At 40.0% G+C, this 18,321-nt stretch overlaps 1 protein-coding gene across 2 annotated transcripts in view; it reads right to left on the bottom strand.

Moving 5' to 3' along the window:
- Positions 1-18,321, bottom strand: part of nup93 (nucleoporin 93) — a 31,072-nt gene that overhangs the window by 3,021 nt on the left and 9,730 nt on the right. Inside the window, exons 4-18 of one of the 2 annotated variants that reach the window (XM_046038032.1) lie at positions 11,442-11,504; positions 9,731-9,859; positions 8,654-8,728; positions 7,412-7,504; positions 7,153-7,292; positions 6,860-6,992; positions 6,363-6,520; positions 6,062-6,227; positions 5,741-5,834; positions 2,294-2,485; positions 2,077-2,203; positions 1,833-1,905; positions 1,069-1,113; positions 306-422; positions 69-187 (exon numbers count right to left, since the gene is read on the bottom strand). In XM_046038032.1, the coding sequence (XP_045893988.1) occupies positions 69-187; positions 306-422; positions 1,069-1,113; positions 1,833-1,905; positions 2,077-2,203; positions 2,294-2,485; positions 5,741-5,834; positions 6,062-6,227; positions 6,363-6,520; positions 6,860-6,992; positions 7,153-7,292; positions 7,412-7,504; positions 8,654-8,728; positions 9,731-9,859; positions 11,442-11,504 (1,724 nt within the window). Of the gene's footprint in view, positions 1-63; positions 188-305; positions 423-1,068; positions 1,114-1,832; positions 1,906-2,076; positions 2,204-2,293; positions 2,486-5,740; positions 5,835-6,061; positions 6,228-6,362; positions 6,521-6,859; positions 6,993-7,152; positions 7,293-7,411; positions 7,505-8,653; positions 8,729-9,730; positions 9,860-11,441; positions 11,505-18,321 lie in introns of those variants that run through there. The other variant, XM_046038031.1, reaches the window with a different exon arrangement.

The raw sequence follows: 18,321 nt of genomic DNA on the forward strand, positions 1-18,321 counted from the left end.
ATACAATTCTTTTGATTACATTTAAAGTAGTGCATAGTGTGTGTGTGTGTGTGTGTGTGTGTCCTTACCTCTCAGCAATAGCCACTGCCGTGTTTTTTAGCCTCTCCTTGTTGGACTGGGGAGCGCTGACCTGGGCAATGACTGGACTCAACAGCCTGTTCATCAACTCCAACACCTTATCTGGGTTCTACACAGAGACAAATGGAAAGGAGACAGAGAGATGACTCAGACAGCAAACGACAGCAGCTCTGCAGATATACTGTGCAGCGTATGGATGCAGAGATCACCCAGAAAGGTCTGCTCACCTTAGCCAGCTCGTAGAGTTTGACTGCCTCCTCAAACAGGCCCTTGTTCTCGGCCTCTAGAGCCACTTTGCTGATGATAGCTCTGGTGTCCCCGGCAAACTTATCGATGACCCCAGGCTAAAGGGAAGAGGAGAGAGGATCAGAGTGAGGCTGAGAATGCTGCAGTTCTGATGGAGGAGTGGAGGGGAACTATCCTTAGCTTGTTTGTAATGTTGTCATCATAATACTAAAATACAGAAAATTTCTATCTGTATGTACGGCACTTTAAACCACCACTTCAGTGTTAATTTAACATGTCAGACGGTAACAGATTTCACAAGAGTGTGACAACGCCATGTGAGTGGGATGAAGCATATAGCGATGTGAAGTTGAGGGGAAATAAAAGACCCTCAAGCGTCATATCGTGCAGAGAGCTGCAGGCACAGTGAGAAATTTCAAGAAGTTTTGGTAGCAAAGGCTACAATGAATCACTGTGAAGAGCTTTTTGATGCATGACAGTGGAACACAGTGCTCCAACGGCGAGTGTCAAAACATGTAGGACACTTAGTGAAGGAAGATTTCTGTCCTTGTCTGACTCACTGAAACCCCTACGTAGAGCAGAGACAAAGAGTGCCAGAGAGACAGAAGAAAAAAAGTGACGCAGAGACACAAGACGAGAAAGGAGCAGGTGAGAAGCAAAAGTGTCATACATAGAAACTAACCCTAACAACCACAGAGGAGATGAGAGGGGGAGAGGGTGACATCAAAGATGCAATCTTCCTACCTTCCTACTGCCGTCCTTCTCTAATCTCCCCAACAGCATGTCAAACTGTAAAAAAAGACAAAGTCAACAATACTATATAAAACATGTAAAGTATATACTAATACTAGATAAACAGTTCAATACAAACCAAGACAACAGTCCTGTAATAAATCCTACATTATGAAGCTTATCATATTCTGTTCATTTTGTGGTCATGTATGCAAGTCTCTCCAAACCTATATATTTGTTCACTTATGTTTACAAAAGGTAAAACACAAAACAATGCTGCTCAACCAAAAATAAAAAAAAGAGTTGTGGTATGTTTAACTGTAGTCGAAGTCCGGGAAGTGCAGAAACAGTGTCAACAAATTCAGTGTTTCAAGTGGATTCCTCTGGAAAGAAAGGTGTAATCTATTTTAAAAATATTCAAAACCAAATAAAAAGGATGTATTATAATTAAATTGGTATTTTTACTGTATATGTTTGCAAAGAGTAAAAAGTAACAAAAGATGTTGTACATGACACATTTGTTCCTTGGCAAGATTTTTAAAAGTAGAGAAATATTGCAGGAGTGATCAGAAACAAACGAGAACAAACTAAACCCTTGACTCCATCATGGATCCACTGACATGCAGATTCCAAAAACTCATCGGCCATATCAGCTGCCCCATCATCTTTTGGGCTCTTGGTATTAATTGTGACTGTATTAACCGTGTTAAAAAGTACTGAACAACAGTATAGGCATTTTTCCTCTTAGGGTCTCTATGTAAATGTGGGTCACTCACCTCTCGACTCTCAATAACGAGTTCACTGACACAACGCATGAACATGTTTTCTCCCTGGCTGTCTTTCTCATTGCTGCAGAACAACACATACAGTAGAAAAGAAATAGAGGCGTTAGGGTGAACATCACACGCAATAGCTGAATTTGTCACTCATCCTGTTTTCCCTTTACCAACTATCTATTAACTAAAGAGGAAGGGTCAAAACAGGATGTTCGTCTAACTGCGAGAGTGCAGGATTACTTACCGTAGGAAGTAGAAGTACTGCAGTGCTTCCCGCGGATCAGTGGACTCAAACTTGCGAGTGTACAACATAAGCAGACGGATAAAGTTGAGGCGGCGTACCATGGGAGGGTCGCCTGGCTCCTGACTCACTACAGAGAACAGGCAAAAACATTTTGTTCAAATAAAAGTTCTTTCTCAAGTGTCCCACAGCGCTACAAAAGAAGAGCGACTACACTCACACAGCTGAGCGCTTTGTCCGGACGACTTCAGCAACAGTCGTAGCTCATACAGGACCAACGCCACGTGCACAGCATGGCTCCGAAGTCTCTCGACACGAAACAAGAAAGCCACCGCCGCCTCGAACTGAGCCGTCAGGAACAACACCTGGAAGTACAGGAAGGGCTGCTGGCTCGCAGAGAAATGGGACTCTCCTGTTGGACAAAAGATGGGTGAGGGGGAGTTGGTTTAGATGAGACCAAAAAAAGTGTCACTTCTATAAAGTTTTGAATTATATATAAAGTAAATTAAACTTAGAAGAAGGTGGACATGGCACAAAATCATCTCTACAAGGACAACAAAAAATATCGTAAACATTAAGCAGCTCACCAAACTTTGAACTGCACCAGCTCCTTCTAAATAGATCAAAACATCATGTGCAATATTAAATTCTTGCACTGATGGAGCCGACAAACTAAAGCTAATTTGCGATTTATTGGCCAGGTCAGATTTTTTTGGTTTTTAAGTGATTTCAGAGTTTTTCAATTAAAGAGCAAATGATAACGAGGACATGGATTAAGAGAACCAAATTTTGTAGTATGGCTTTTTGTGGAGAGTTAAAATTCTCCATTTTATTTCCGCTAGCGCAGAATCAGAGTCGCATGAATTCTGATCCGACCGTCCAGACTGAGGTTGCATCTTAAACTATCCGACCTGTATCAGATTTGGACCACATAGAAACTAATCCGAACTGGAAAAGATCAGATTCCATGTGACTTAGGCTGCTCACTTTTATATAAAAAAAGAAAAAAAGAAAAGAAAATCAGATTTGTCCTGCAGTCTGAATGTGGCCTAAGACACTAAACTAATAAACCCAAACTTCCTGCAAACAGAGAGAGGAGCGACCTATCAATCAAGCAGTCTGAACCCAATTACACAATCCTGAGTAGAGGTCTAATTAAGGAAAATAATTAAAATCACCTTTGTGATGTGTGTTTCAGTGTTTAACTTGATGACTACTTGACAGCTACTGCGGAAACTCTTCTAATGTCATTACTGAATTTGTTAAACAGTAACAGCCACTTCATGGCACCAATTTAACTCTGGGTCTATACATGCCATGTCAACTTTTGACAGTTGCTATGGCAACTAACATGTAAGAATTTGTAAAATAATTTGTCAAGCACAGGTACTTAGTCATCAAGCTTACTTTTTAATTATAATCCTTAATCCTCTTGCTGGCTGAGAGTTTGAGGAGTAGAACAGGGTGGACCATGTCAGCCATTTCATAGCCTTATCTCAGACTTACAGCACTTTAGTTCAAAAAGCGAAAGCGCATGAGAGATGAAGAGAGAGGCAGCGAGCGATGAAGAGAAAAAAAAAGGACGGAGGAGAGATAAGAGTGTGGTGGTGGTGGGGAGGGGCTGCAGCAGAGTGTGCAAACAAGAAATGAGAAAGAACAAATGCACACATGCGAGGAGAGAGCACGTGAAAGAGGCCGAAAAGCAGTGGGAGGAAAGAGGGAAAACAACGGCACAGGTGTAAGGAGAGAGAGGGATAAGAGGAGAGGACGGAGATGCAGCGAGCGAAGGACAGAGAAGCAGAGAACAGATGAAGCTGGCGAGCGCTGGCAGTATGCGAGAGAAATGACGAGAGGGCTCTGGGCTTTATGACCCGCTGTGAAGCAAGATGGAGGACAACAAGGAACGCTGTGCCAGACAACCGAGGGAGCCGAGCAGCAGAGAGAAAACAGAATGAGGCTTCAGGCTGTACTTCCCACTGCGCAGAGAGAGAGGGAGAGGGTGAGGGAAAGAGTGCAGTCTTATCTGAACGGAGCAGAATCGGCCCGTGGAGAAGGCAACACCCAGGAGAGAGGACTGTGCTTTCTCAGTCTGCGGGATAGAGAATGCCCTTACGCTTCGCCCTCTTTTCTGTGTATCAGGGGGCATGTGATTGTTTCAGAGCGTGGTTTTATTTTGTTTGTGAACAAATCTGACCTGCGCTCCCACTTCATGCAGTGATTGACCAGGTGTGCAGAACCACAAACATATGCAGGATCTGAGCTTCTCTCTCAAGCTCTCTTATTTCAGCATTCACACAACAACTTCCATCACTTTTCTAGTGTACAACTCCACGTGTGACACCATGAATGCCTTCTAGGGGGGAGTACCCAAAAGTGTGCCCTTTGCCCCCTCTTGTATTATTCACTGTGTTGAGACATCAAGGACACGGAGTTCTTGGAAGAGAGTAGCACTTGTAAGCTAGAAACTCTTCTGGCTGAAAGTATAAAAAATGAGAAACTGTGTTGCTATTTCTACATTTGGCAGTTTAAAAATCGATTCATAAACAGATTCTGGCTCAATTTTTCACAAACTCATGAACTTTTGTTCCTGTCTACTATGAGAAAGCGTTCTGAACATGCTCCCGCTCTGAGTCAGTCCTCTGGCTGGCTTGTTGTCTAGCAGCAGTTGCTGCAGCTTATTGGTACTGGAGAGTTTAGAGCTGTTCACCAAACCAAACTTATGGGGAAAAAAGCTGATTTTTCAGGGACAAAGCTGAAATATTTATATATGTTTGCTTTAGTGTTGTTTAATTATCCAGTAGACTCGTGTTTCTCTGATTAGTTACCTCCAGATCCTTATGTTTTGTTCACTTTGCAATTTGACTTTCAGTTTATTTGTTTATATTCAAGTGTCTCATCCATATCTGCAAATTGAGGTTTTTTGTGTGTGTTTGCACATTTAAGACAAAGTTTATTATTAACACTATTAGCAACATTAGATTAGAATACAATTGTTTTGCATGTATATTCACAGCATAGGTAAAACAGACAGAGAGCAGGAATAATTGAGTGTACAGTTCACAGTACTCCAATACTGACCTAATTAATCATGAATCCGGTTAAGAGCCATGATGTGGCAGATCCACATTAAATTCAGTTACCATTAATATCAATGTAAAATTCAGCGTTTCAGTAACATTCCCTCAGTCATGGTGGGACACTCTTTAGTAATCCCTGGCCTCTTGTTCCTTTACAAAACAAACAATCATTTCACAAATCACCAAGAGATTTTAAATTTGAATGAGGAGAGAAAAGGCTGGTGTTGTGAAGTTGTGAAAAATGGGAGAAGATATATGGTTAACCTTTTCTGACTCATTTAAAACAGAAGGTAATAAAACCCTCGACGCAAGCTGCTCTCATATCTACAACAACTAACAGGTATGGTTGTAGTCTTATTACAATCAGCAGCACATCAGCCAAAGGTTACCCAAGGAAAGTGTGTTCCACAGGGGGCACACAGCAAGTATCTGTGCCCCCTCTGCAACAATATCTGTTAGTACTACAGTGGAAAAAATTAAGAAAAGAGAGTTGGGAGGTCAAATATCACAAAAAAATAAAAATAAAAAAAATAAACAGTTTAAATGTTTGTGGTCATTTCTATAGCTGAAACAGAAACGCAGTTCCATACCATAGTCCTCCAGCAGCTGTTTCTGTAGCTGTGGCAGGGTCAGCCTGTCCTGAGGAGAGCTGCTGCCGTCATCATCAAAACACACCTGGTTCAACTGCAGTGACAAAACACACCATGTAAAAATAATGAAAAGAAATACAACAACTTGATGACTGCTGTACTAAAACAAAACATACTGTAAGACAGTAAATGATCCACAAGCCCACGGATTTGAACTAACTAAACTTTAAGAGATCATAAACTAGGCAGCTTCTGCTCTGGTGTGCTAATGCTTGAACTTCACAAAATAAACCAAAAACAGCAAAGTGAATGATACTGTACCTTAAGCCAGAGGTAGTCTTCAGTCTTGTCTGCCACCTCTCCATGGTTATCACTGATGTCACATTTCCCGATCAGGCAGTAGACGGCTCTCTTGTAGGGGTCAGCACTGTTCCTCAGCACTCTGCGGTAGTGCAGGCGGAGCTTGTTCTCTGAAGTCGGGGAAAGGCTGCAGCGAAGGGATCAAGAGGTAAAACAGATGAAAGGAGAGGAGAGAAATTACAATATGGTTTGACCTTCCCTGCCAATGTGGGCATCTAAACATATACAAATACAAAAAGACAAGGAGCTGAGGCGTTCTCACCGTCTGTCAGGGCTGTTCATGTACTCTTGAAACCAGGTCTTGAAGTCTCCTAGCTGATGTTGCATTCTGTTCACAACCTGCATGGCTGCATTCAGATCTCCGCACCGCAGACAGTAGTAGATCACAGCCCACACTGGGTGGCCCTCTATCTCACCATCCTGTTGCACACACAGACATTTAATACAGGGGTGATAATATTCCCTTGACTTATGACTTAGTTTTCATCATAAATTTCAAATAAAAGGTTCTGTCCCTATAGTGTGCCACTGTGATGCAGGGGTGGAATATGTTTGGGACACTATCGGCGTACATGTACCGGTTGACTACACGCTTGATTTAACAAGCCCGTTTTTGTAAATGAAGGCTGAAGAAAAGATTTAATCTTAGTGTTTTTGACCTGCACATACATTCAGCTTTTCAGACATTCTGTATAGTTGTAATAAAATTAAAACAATTAGCAAAAAAAACAACATTAAATATCTGTGTGTGTTTGTTACCTGCATGCCAGGCAGGGGCCCAGGTAGCTTAATGTTGAGGAAGCTACGGACTAGTTGGTATGTCCCTGGCACTCCTCCTAGTTGTGCCTGATGGAGGTTTCCAAACACAGTCACCATGGTGTAGTTTTTATAACTGGGAGGAGACACACACGCACACACACTGAATACATCATGGCGCAGGTCATCTTAAATTTAGGCTTCTGTATGTCCAGTGCCAACTTACACCCTCTAAAAACTTAACCTCTTCAAAAACAAGACCAAACACTACTAAAAACAAAAACAAGCACAGTTACCTGTTCTCAAGGAAGTTGAGCGCCTGGCGTACGAAGGCCATTTGCATTTCAACAGAGGTGCGACTTTTGAGTGTGTCTTTGGCGGGAACCAGCAACACATCTGTCATCTGCTTCACCATCAGCCACATGTCGGATACATTCTGCGTGACAGTCACAGTCACGTAAAGACATGTATAGAGCAAACAGAAGACAAAACAAATCTGAAAAATGAAATGAAATTTTCTTGGTGATATCAGATGTGAAGGGAAAATGTTCTTACCTTGTCATCCAGGCTTTCTGCTACAGAAGCACATAAGTCTCCCAGATTAGGCTGAATGTGACCATTCACTATCTTCTCATTGAAAATGTAAATCTGAAAGAGGAAGAGGTGGCGATAAAGGGAGAGAAAGACAAAAAAGGACAAGACACTGATATTTGATAAGATCCCCAAATTGTCAAATGCCAGTCTTCAGATTTAATTTCTACATTTTTAAATTACTGTTGGTGGTTTGAATCCGCCTATAACTACGTCCTCAGTTTCACAAGTAAAAGCAAACCCTATGACCATCGAGTGAAATGGTTCACGACAAAAAACAAGAAAAAAAGAATCAAAATGTTTAAAATGTCATCAAAGAGGATAACAAAAACTAGACAAATGACGCCGCACGCAATGTGTCGACACATGATCGGAGGAAAAGCCACAATTCAAGTACTGCGTCATGTAGCAGATCAGAGACAAGCAGAGAGAAAGAGAAGGTCAGACAGGATGACGAGGGAGGAGGGATGGTAGGGAGAGAGTGAGAGAGAGAATTACCCCCTCTACCGCCCAATCAATCGATATCTTTGATCTGGCGCTTCCTGTCTTGCTGTGACCCAATTTCAGCTGAACAATCAGACTGAGGGCATCACAACACACTTCAACTACAGTCAAGCTGAGAGGTGGGTTTGCTTTAGATTTAAAGTATCAACACATTTAGGTACTGATAACATCTGATATGAAAACGTTTACTTGAAACATCTGAGCGTTTTACAGCAAATTCATTGAATAAATTAAACAGAAGCTATCACAACCAGATATATCATCTCTTTTAATTTTTTAACTATGGCAATCATTTTCCTTAATTTCCACATTTTGTCACAGATGGTATTCTTAAACTAAATAATAATAAAAAAAATAATAAAAAAAAATACTAATGTTTGTAACAGAGTCTGGTAATTCAGAGGGTAATTTTAGCATAACCAGATAAATCAGTATCAGTATATATGTTGGTTAAGTTTATTTCTCGAGTGTAAAATGTCCCACTCAGTACATTAGATTAATACCTGTAAATATATCGTTATCCGATTTTAAGAGCTTAACTTCTGACTTTGACATTGCGCAGGGGTAGAATAAAAACCCAGTAAAAAAGACTCTGCGGCACTAAGTTGAACGGGCATTTTGACTGTCCACACTTAATTTAACTGTGTGCCATTAACTGGAGTTTCAATGCACATCAAAATGATTAGACTGATGGAAACTCACCTGCCGTCCATAGGCCACCTCCACGCTGTCCAACGCGCTCCTTCCCGGAGCCGTCACTTCACTCACAAAGCTGGGCTACAAGAAACAGAGGGGGCGACAGATGACTTAATAAATACACTGCGCACAAGCAAGTGGAATTTCTAAAAGGAAGTTAAATAAAGCTAGAAACAACAGGCACGTCAATCATGTGCCAATGAAACTGTCAAGTGTGTCTAATGTGACATCATCGATTAGCATCTTATATGAATGCCCTTTTTACAAACTGAATATTGTGAGAGTGTTTCCGGCCCTGATAGAAGGACAACCTGTCCAGTGTTTCCATGCCTGTTGCCCAATGCATACTGGGATAAGGCTCCCACAGGACGACACAAGGATAAAAGTCTTTTACTTTTACTCAGGGAGAAGACAAAAATAGTATCCATGAGTCACAGATGAAACAGTTATTCTGGATAGTTCAGTTGAGAGTGTAGACAGCTACGAGTACACAGTGTCAAGAAATCTGCGTGAGAGACTTGAGACTTTTAAGTAGACATATTCAGTCCAGGAAGTTGAAATACAGAAAAGTACAATATAGATGTTCTTTGTATGTGTGTCTGTGTGATCAAATGATTTGGAAAAGAAATTACACTGTTGCTCAATGAGTTTTGCACAGAATTAAACAATGTAATATTAAGATGTAATTTTTTCTACACAGTTCACAACTTCAGTCACTAAAATGAGGTCACTATTATTTGATAAATCCACTGTGTTATAGACACACTTGACAAGTAAACTGAGAGAGATTTAAAATAAGTTAGTAATATAAGTTAGACGACTTATCGATATAATAACAGTGTAAATTAATAAATATCAACCTCTAGCAAAGAATTTAAACCTCAACAGTGGAAGCAGAAAGTGTTCTGAAAAATCTGAATTAGCTTTCCCAATAGGTAAACACTGCTACCCAAGGTGTCTAGCAGACTCAGACCGTTTGTCTCTCTTTTGATAAAGATCCATTTTTTTTTCTTTAGTTGTCTCCCCTTGAACTGTTGAGATCCTTCCTCCTAGAGCAGCTCTGTGTTGTGTGTCCTCCTGTACCTCCACATCTTGACTGAAGTCCAGTGCGTCCTCTCCTGCTCCGAGTAGCGTGTGCAACACTCGCTGCTTCACCTGCTCCCACTGGACCAGCATCGACTCACGGTGGTACTCTTCAGCCAACAGGAACGTCTGAAACATAAGGAAGGGAGAAAGGTACCCAATCATACTCCGTGTATCCAAGGAAGGTTGAAATCAAGGGCAAATGGTTGAAGATCCTTGAAGACATTTCACCTCTCATTCAAGAGGCTTTTTCGGTTGTACTCCATATACTACGGCACACGGGTTAGGGCATTCTTACATTTGGCATGTTGAACTGTGAAGACAGACTTGAAAGCTACAGAACTTTTGTAAATGAGAGAACAAGTCAGTTTACGCGGCATGTTGCAGTAAATAAACTTCCAATTTTTGGGAGGTGCCAACATTTTCCCTGTTGATCTTAAGGTGGATATATGAATGCTACCAAGTTAAATGTTTAATCTTGTGTCAGTGGGTGTTAATGGCATCAGCAGGTGGGTGGAGGGCGGGGCAGATATTAGCAACTGATTTAGTGCAAGAAGAATTCTCTCCAGTAGCCAGACAAACTAGGGTACGCACATGCAGAACAAAATACATGTACTTTATGTAAATTGGGCTAAATCTATGGCATACATGTGAACACCCCGGATTTAGCAACAGACCTCTGTCATGATTGTACTACTCCACCAGGGCACAGTGCCGTTTATTTTAACTCTCCATAGAGACTCAAAGTAATGGGAACGTGAGATAATTGAATCCTTCCAATCTGCAGCTCAGGGAGATACAAATGTAGACTAGAGCTACCATTTACTTCGTTAACTTGGTCACTACCTGGATGTCGGACACATCTATTATATATATACAAATATACACACACACACACACATGTGTATGTTTGAATGATTTTTTTCTTAATCACTCAATGTATTGTTATCAGATTTTTTAAACACTCAAATATTGATATCAGTATCTGCCTTAAAAATCCAGAATTGGTCTTGGCATTTAAATGAGACCATATTAATGTCAAGTAGTTACGAGACTGGACAAGTCAGACTAAATATGTCATTTAACAGCCCAATAGCACACATTACATGTGATGTGAAAAGGTAAAGCAGTCAGACAGAAATCCTTTAACATCAGCTATCTTTTTAATCTTCGTTGCATTTGAGCTTTCCACTCTTGCACATAAGTCCCTTTTTTCCTCTCTCAGGGAGAAGAGAGAGATAATGGGAACAGCAGCTAATTAAACGCAGGGCCTATTAGCTCTGCACACCAGGGAAGCCATTTCAAAACCATTCCCTGAAGGTTCACACCAGAAGGATTTTTAGATCACAGCAAGCAGAAATTATAGAAAAAAAAAAATTGGTTTCTAAGTGCTCCTGTATTGGGATGTTCTAATGTTAATACACTCTGCAGTGCTGAAAACTTATCTGATTTTGTAAAACTAAATATGAAGCAAACAAAGAGCCACTAACGTCTGTCACTATAAAGCCTAATTACTGCCCCTGGTACTTGTAAATAAATGTAAATTATTCACCTGTACATAATGAAAAGTGATGAAAATAATACTGAGATGTGGGTTTTGTCTGAACCCAGAGGTGCCTTTTAAACAGGTTTCCCCACACTGTAGGATTTAGATTCCATCACCCATATGTTTTCAACCTGAGAAGCAATCAGACATTGGGCAGATACTGACCCTGCGTCGAGACTCCTCGATGGCTGACAGCAGGGCGTTGTCCCTCTCGTTCTTCAAGAAGCCCTGTGGACAAGGCGGACAAGACACAGGGAGAGGACGAGATGTGTGACAAACGCAGAGAGAGACAGAGAGAGAAAACACAGAAAACAGAAAGAGAAGGCATGAGATATTAGCTCAAACAATGAGGACAAACTGAAGCAGAGATAAACCGTATTCAGAGAGTTCTAGGGGGACAGATCTAGAAGGCGCACAGTAATTTACTCTACGGGAGATCGAAGCTGCTTCTCAAGTTTCCATCCTATTTTTCTCTGCCCTTCCTAGTCTCATGTCCGGATTAGTCAAACATATGGTTGCTGTTTTATACAGACGCCAGAGGAAGAGGTGTCCATGCTTTTCACACGCCATTTTGCTATGAGACAGCAGTCAGCATAGCCTCCATTTTGGTAACTTCTCAAGATGGCTGCCCCTGCATTCATCAACCCCCTCGTCTCTGGCCCTTCCTATGAAAATGGTAATTATTCACACCCTAGTCATCTTAAAATAATAATAACAATAATAATAATAATAATAATGATACTTATCTTGCACACAAGATCTGAGCTATCGAGTGAGTAAATGGTACTTATGTAACACCTGGAGTACGCAGGAAAGAACACGACAGCACTCGTCTTCAGCAGGAAAGTGAGTGAACGTGGACGTGCATAAGTTACATCTTGAGAGGACACAAAAATGGGGGCTACGCTGTATGCACTTCGTTACTGTCTTAAAGCAAATAAAAGAGCGTGTCACTGCAAGCATTACAGTATCATAAGATACACGTTGATGTAAAAATATAGATTCTTTCCTGATACATGTCTAACACTTTAATATACAGACAATGACAGTTCATTAGCTGTGAATGAAAAATCTCTTTATTCAGAAATATTGAGATATATATATATATATATATATATATATAGAGCCTTTCCTGTGATCAAACTGATGACATTGGAATGCCTTTGGTTATATATATATTTTTTCTTATACCCAAGACCATTTAGATACCACATGAAAAACACAAGATGGTAAACTGGAACTGTAAATGTGTGTTTCTACTTTGAGAAAAAAAAACACCATTATTTCACCTGATTATCACATAGCTAGGATCACATTACAACTGCAATGTCAATTAGAATAACATATCAGACTGACATAATCAGCATGCTAAGCAATTTAAAAGGCATAATTTCACTAGAAATGTTGTTACTAATTAGTAGCACCTAAAATAGACTTATTAATCTACCCTTTTCTTAATTGATCATTAAGACCACAAGATGCCAAAAATAGCTAGATATCACAATTTCCCAGAGGCCTAGTTGATTTCTTAAAGACTTTAATTTTATCAATCAGCCTGCAACTAATACTTGTTTTCATTATCTATTTATCAGCTGATCCTTTCTTGATGAATCATTTTGTCTACAAAATGTCTAAAAAAAAAATAGTTAAAAATGGACGTCACAATTTCTGAAAGCCAGAGGAGACATCTTCAAATGTCTTGTTCTGTCCGACAAACAGTCCCCAACCCAAAGATATTCTACTAACCAGTACAAAAAATTAAGTATTTAATTTACAATATGAAATGGAGAAAACCAGCAAACCCACAAATTGTAGAAGCTGGAGTCAGCAAATAAGAGTTTAACAGTTAACGAGCTAAATTGTAATTTCCTTGTATTTTTATTAGTGTCTCTGCTATATACACTGAACAAAATTATAAATGAAACACTTTTGTTTTTGCCCCCATTCATCATGAGCTGAACTCAAAGATCTTTCTCTATGTACACAAAAGGCCTGTTTCTCTCAAATATTGTTCACAAATCTGTCAAAATCTGTGTTAGTGAGCACTTCTCCTTTGCCGAGATAATCCATCCACCTCACAGTTGTGGCTATATATTCAGGGCTACGTAGCAAATCAGGGCTGGATTTTCACATGATGTCAAAAAAACAGCTACCTTGCAAGGTAACATGGTTTGGGCAGCAGGACTGTTCTCACAAGTCATGAGTGCCACACTTGCTGGCGGTAAAGCACTTCTAAGCTGGTTTGCCCACCACAGCAGAAGAAGTGTGACATTCCTGAGACGTAAATTAAAATACTGCCACTCCTCATCATGCAAGAAAGCCCTGAGACAGGCTCTGACATAACAGTCTTTAAAGTTGGTGGAAAGTTGCTCCCTCTGTCAAATAATAGCATTTTAATTCACTGATGACATTTTTAGCACCATCTGTCTCTGCGTTAGAAGTATGTAGGATCATTTTAGCTTGAAGAACGAGTACCTGGTGAGACATTAGAGATTATTCTGCCCTACAGGGATGTGGGTGCTCTTGGCTTCCCTCTTCTTTTTATCTCTCCTCTCTAGTCACCTCTCCCTTGTGTCCCTACCCCTCCACCTGCTCGTTCCTCTACCTACTTCATTCTCATTTGCTCCCCTTCCTTTCTTTGCAAGCGCTCAGCCTTCACCTCTGTCTGTCATTGCATTCCTCTAATCCTCCTTCACTCCCATCCCTTTGTCCTGACAAATGAGAGCCAATTGGAAGCAGAGAGGTTCACTGCCAGAGTGAATAACTTCTTGAAACAATGTCAATACCAAAACATAATTGAGTAACTGATAATTACTGCACTGAAAACAAAACCTTACCAGTGCTATAAAAATGTAAGTCTAAGATCTCGGCTGACAATCAGAATATTAAGTATGGCATATAACATAAATTTGGAGGAGTGTCTAGGTCTTTTGTGTTTTATTTCACTTGATTCCTCGCCTGCAGAGACAATCTAACCTGCTTCAGCTTAACAACAATGTCTTTTTAATACTGCATAAGACGTTGACAACCCTTTGACAAGAGTCATCAAGTCAAAGTACAGAAGCCGGGCTGTGACACACACAAAAGGAAGTCCAACCAACTCTGATATTCTACTCTGGAAAATAGGACAGTGGTGTATTCTGTTGTGGCATGGTCGCTGCAGGTGATTTGATTTCATACTGAACTGTATTGTGTGTTTTACTTTACATTTCCAACAGCAGTTTCTTTCACATACATGAATACTGTAGTATGTATTATATATATATTACTAATATGTTTTTTGTTTAACTTTTTCTTATTGAGGTCCTTTATCAAAAGGAATTTATGATACAGTCGTGAAAAACTTTTAACTTCATCTTGCTCAATCATAGTGGATAGCACTTTGCTACAGTTTTAAGTGGGTCAGTAAAGCACAACCAGTCAAGCTTCTTTCTTTACACATTTGCTGGAAAACAAAAGCAGTGTCTGCGCCAATTTAGAAAGATGAAGATTCAGTTCAACACATCTAATCGCATTCGCGATGTTGTCATGTAACTGCAAAAAGTGCGCGATTAAAGAAAACAAAGAAATCCAGAAAAAGTGTGTGACACTCTGTGTGCGCTGACGTCTGCTCATTATACACGGCCACGCTGGGCTCTCGCAAACCGGTAAGACTATGTGCAATCACAAAAATGATTTATGAGCAGTGTGCCAGTAACATTTATGACTACAACCTACCGTAACCCCGCCTCCCCGACCTGCCGCTAATCGTTCAAAACATAGTCGACTCGCCACCAGAACACTAAGAGAAAATGCCTGCGCTCTGGTCCCTCTGTGACAGAGAGACATAGTCAGCAGCTTAAGTGGAAAGACCATAGACTGTATATAAAAAGGGTAAGACAGAAGAAAATAGGGATGCACCTAAAGTTCGGCCACTGAAATTATTCAGCCGAAAATAGCCAAAACAAAATGCACTTTCTGTGTTCGGCCAAATACCTCAAAAGACCGAATACATTTTACGAACAATTACAAAGACATGTCGGCAGTGTGGAAGTATTCTGAAGTGTCCGAGAAAGACGTAAAAATCGCCGTTTGCAGACACTGTTCTGCTTAATTGTCTTCTAGCACATCCACTCCATCTGTGGCGGACTTCTTAGAAAAGGCAACAAACGGTCTGACCCGCTTTGAGTGTTTCTGCCACTCATCTGTGAGATGGCGAAGCTAGCCGTACCTAAATTTGGAGTGCACACGTATTCAAGCCTTTATGGTATCTGAAACGGACCAGTGCGAGCTGACAGGCAGGTTAGCGACTTTATCCTGTCAGTTTCTCTCTTTACAAAGTCCTCCCTGAAGAGAGGCTAAGAAGATTTCATGTTACGCAATACGAGAACTACATACAACATTATTTATCAAATCGGATTTAATAAATTTAGCGCGATGATACACATGTGACGACGTCCGGTTTTCAAAATAAGGTGTCTACAGTATGGAAATGAGATTAATTGGATTATATTCACAGAAAGTATAAAACATATTACATGTGTACATTAAAAGTAGATGGACCCTCTCGGGCCTCGGTCCCACCCACTATAGTCTCTCCAAATCCTGTTGGAAACACTGAGTAAAAAGCACATTTTTACTATTTAATTTATGCAGTCGTATGCAGTTTCGGCTTAGGCCAAGAATTTTCATTTCGGTGCATCCCTAGAAGAAAACAGGGAGAAGATAAGGAATGTTTGGGTTTAGCAAATTGACCATTTTAACTTTTGTTGTATCAGTGCCTTTAGTTGTTCAACATGTTCAACTTTTCACAGCCACGTGCTTGTCAGTGACTTTTCGTTTACCGACCAATCACAGCCTGGGTGGGGCAGGACATTAAAAAAAAAAGTTAGACGTGCTACAGCAAATCATTACATGTTGAACAATATTATTATTATTATTGACAAGTAAGTACTTAGCATCAACAAATTAGAGACCAACGTAGAGCCTTTTGCTTGCATAAGGATTTAATGAATAAAAACAACCCACAGAAATGAAACGGCTATAACTGCATTTAATATTCAACTAGTGGTAAAAAACTATACTATTATATGAAATTATGATTAATGTAGTATTTAATATATTATTGTTATACTAACAGTATACTTTTAACTAAACATTATACTCTTTATTTAATACACTCATGTACAGTTCCTCCTCCAGGTTGTGGATAGAGACTCTGCAGTAGACAGATGTACACTGAGCCTGTGCCAGGATGCCAGTGTGCCAATATTTGATCCTTCTAGCTGCCTCCTCCGTAGAGCAACTTGCTCCCCTTGCTCTGTTTTACATCTGTTTTACTAGTTATTGTTATAAATATTGTTTAAACTTGTTGAGAAATACATGTTTCAAAATGTCAGTATTTTGTGAATTTTCTAAATTGTCTAAAAAAGTAGACTCATAGTACCATTTGTTCCATTATAACTGAATATTGTCCACAATAATCACTCTTTCTCCAAATCATCCAGCACTATATTGCAGATAGATGCATGGTGTGATATTACTGGGCATAATAAAGGCTAAAACTAAAAGTCTAACTTGGTCTTGGTAAAAAGCTTAATACAATTTTTCTATTAATTAATCATTTAGGGGGGGAACTAAGTTTCCCTCTCCCCCAACCTGTCATTTACCCCTCTGGTCCAGTCCACATATCGGTGGATTCTCTCCACCCACTCCCTCCCTTTCTTTTTTCTTTCTCCATTTCTGAGAATAGGTCTATATTTAACCACTCTAACCAGAGGAGAGCTCAGGTCAACACTCACTGGAGAGCTGCACTGCAAAAAGTAGGAGAATACAATAGAATCATTGTAACAGAGGCTAAGAGATATATCTACTACAAGAGAACAGGAGATTGTATTAGTCATTGGTGATGACTGATTGTTATTCCAATAAATTGGAGGAGGGGAAATGAGACGGACATCGTCTCCAGAAACACACAGGGTGGGGGGGCCTCGGGCAGCACAGGATAACTCTGCTGGGCAGATGCCTCAGCATTTTTGCTTCAACTGAAATACAACAGGAGGCAAAGATTTTCCATTGCTGTCATTTCGTTGCCAGCTGCACTTGTACTGCCAATGACTTTGCCTATACAACATTTTTGGTGCCAAATGTAAAATGACAACTTGGCTATAATTCCCATTGGTCTGAGATGCAAATGCTCTTTACTTTTCACAAAAAAAAAAAAAAAAAATGTATATTGTACCTCAAAATCTTTGTGCTAGAATGATATTACTACTAATAACAAAGACAGTGTAACGAACAAGAAACATTACTGTTAATACATAATGCTTAAAAAAATAAATAGATCTCAAATGTTATCTTTTTTATTGTTACTAATGTTTATTGTTACAAATTTTAGATACTATTTTGTCTGACATACACTGAACCCAGCATTTCATACTGACTAGACACAGCCGACGCCTCAGCTCTTTCTTGCATTCATTCCTAAATGGTAAAAATAAACATAAAATAGGAAAAACATGTCTTTTTAAAGAGCCACGCTGACATATTGAGACCATGGGGGGGGGGGGGGAAGGTAATCATTTTAGCATGCCTATGTTCAACAATCATTTCAGTGCTGGGCTATAGGTGTATCTAAAGATGTACATTTTCTGTTGCCCCACCCCTGTATCGTGTATCCTCAGAGATCTGCAACCCACTGTGAACACCCACAGGCTGCTGGCCAGACAGCCCAGAAGCTTCCACAAGAACAGGAACATGGCCAAAAAAAAAAGGATTTTAATAATTAGAGATAAATCAGAAAATACTCCATTGCTGTTAAATTCAAATAGCGGATGTGCGTCGACAAATTAAAGCTAAACCCTGAGTAAAGAACTTAGGAAAGAGGGCTAGTCTGCGTTAAATTGAAAAGCCAATAATGGAAGTTTCTTTCCGTTTCTGTAATTTTTACAATGTGCAGATGTTATAAAAGATCAGTGGACATTTTTAAAAATACACCCGATTTGAAGCTAAGGGACAAGAATGGCCATATTTTAGGAAATCATATAAAAATGGTGATAATGTGCGC

The sequence above is a fragment of the Micropterus dolomieu genome, linkage group LG22, assembly GCF_021292245.1.
Source record: "Micropterus dolomieu isolate WLL.071019.BEF.003 ecotype Adirondacks linkage group LG22, ASM2129224v1, whole genome shotgun sequence".
NCBI lineage: Eukaryota > Metazoa > Chordata > Actinopteri > Centrarchiformes > Centrarchidae > Micropterus > Micropterus dolomieu.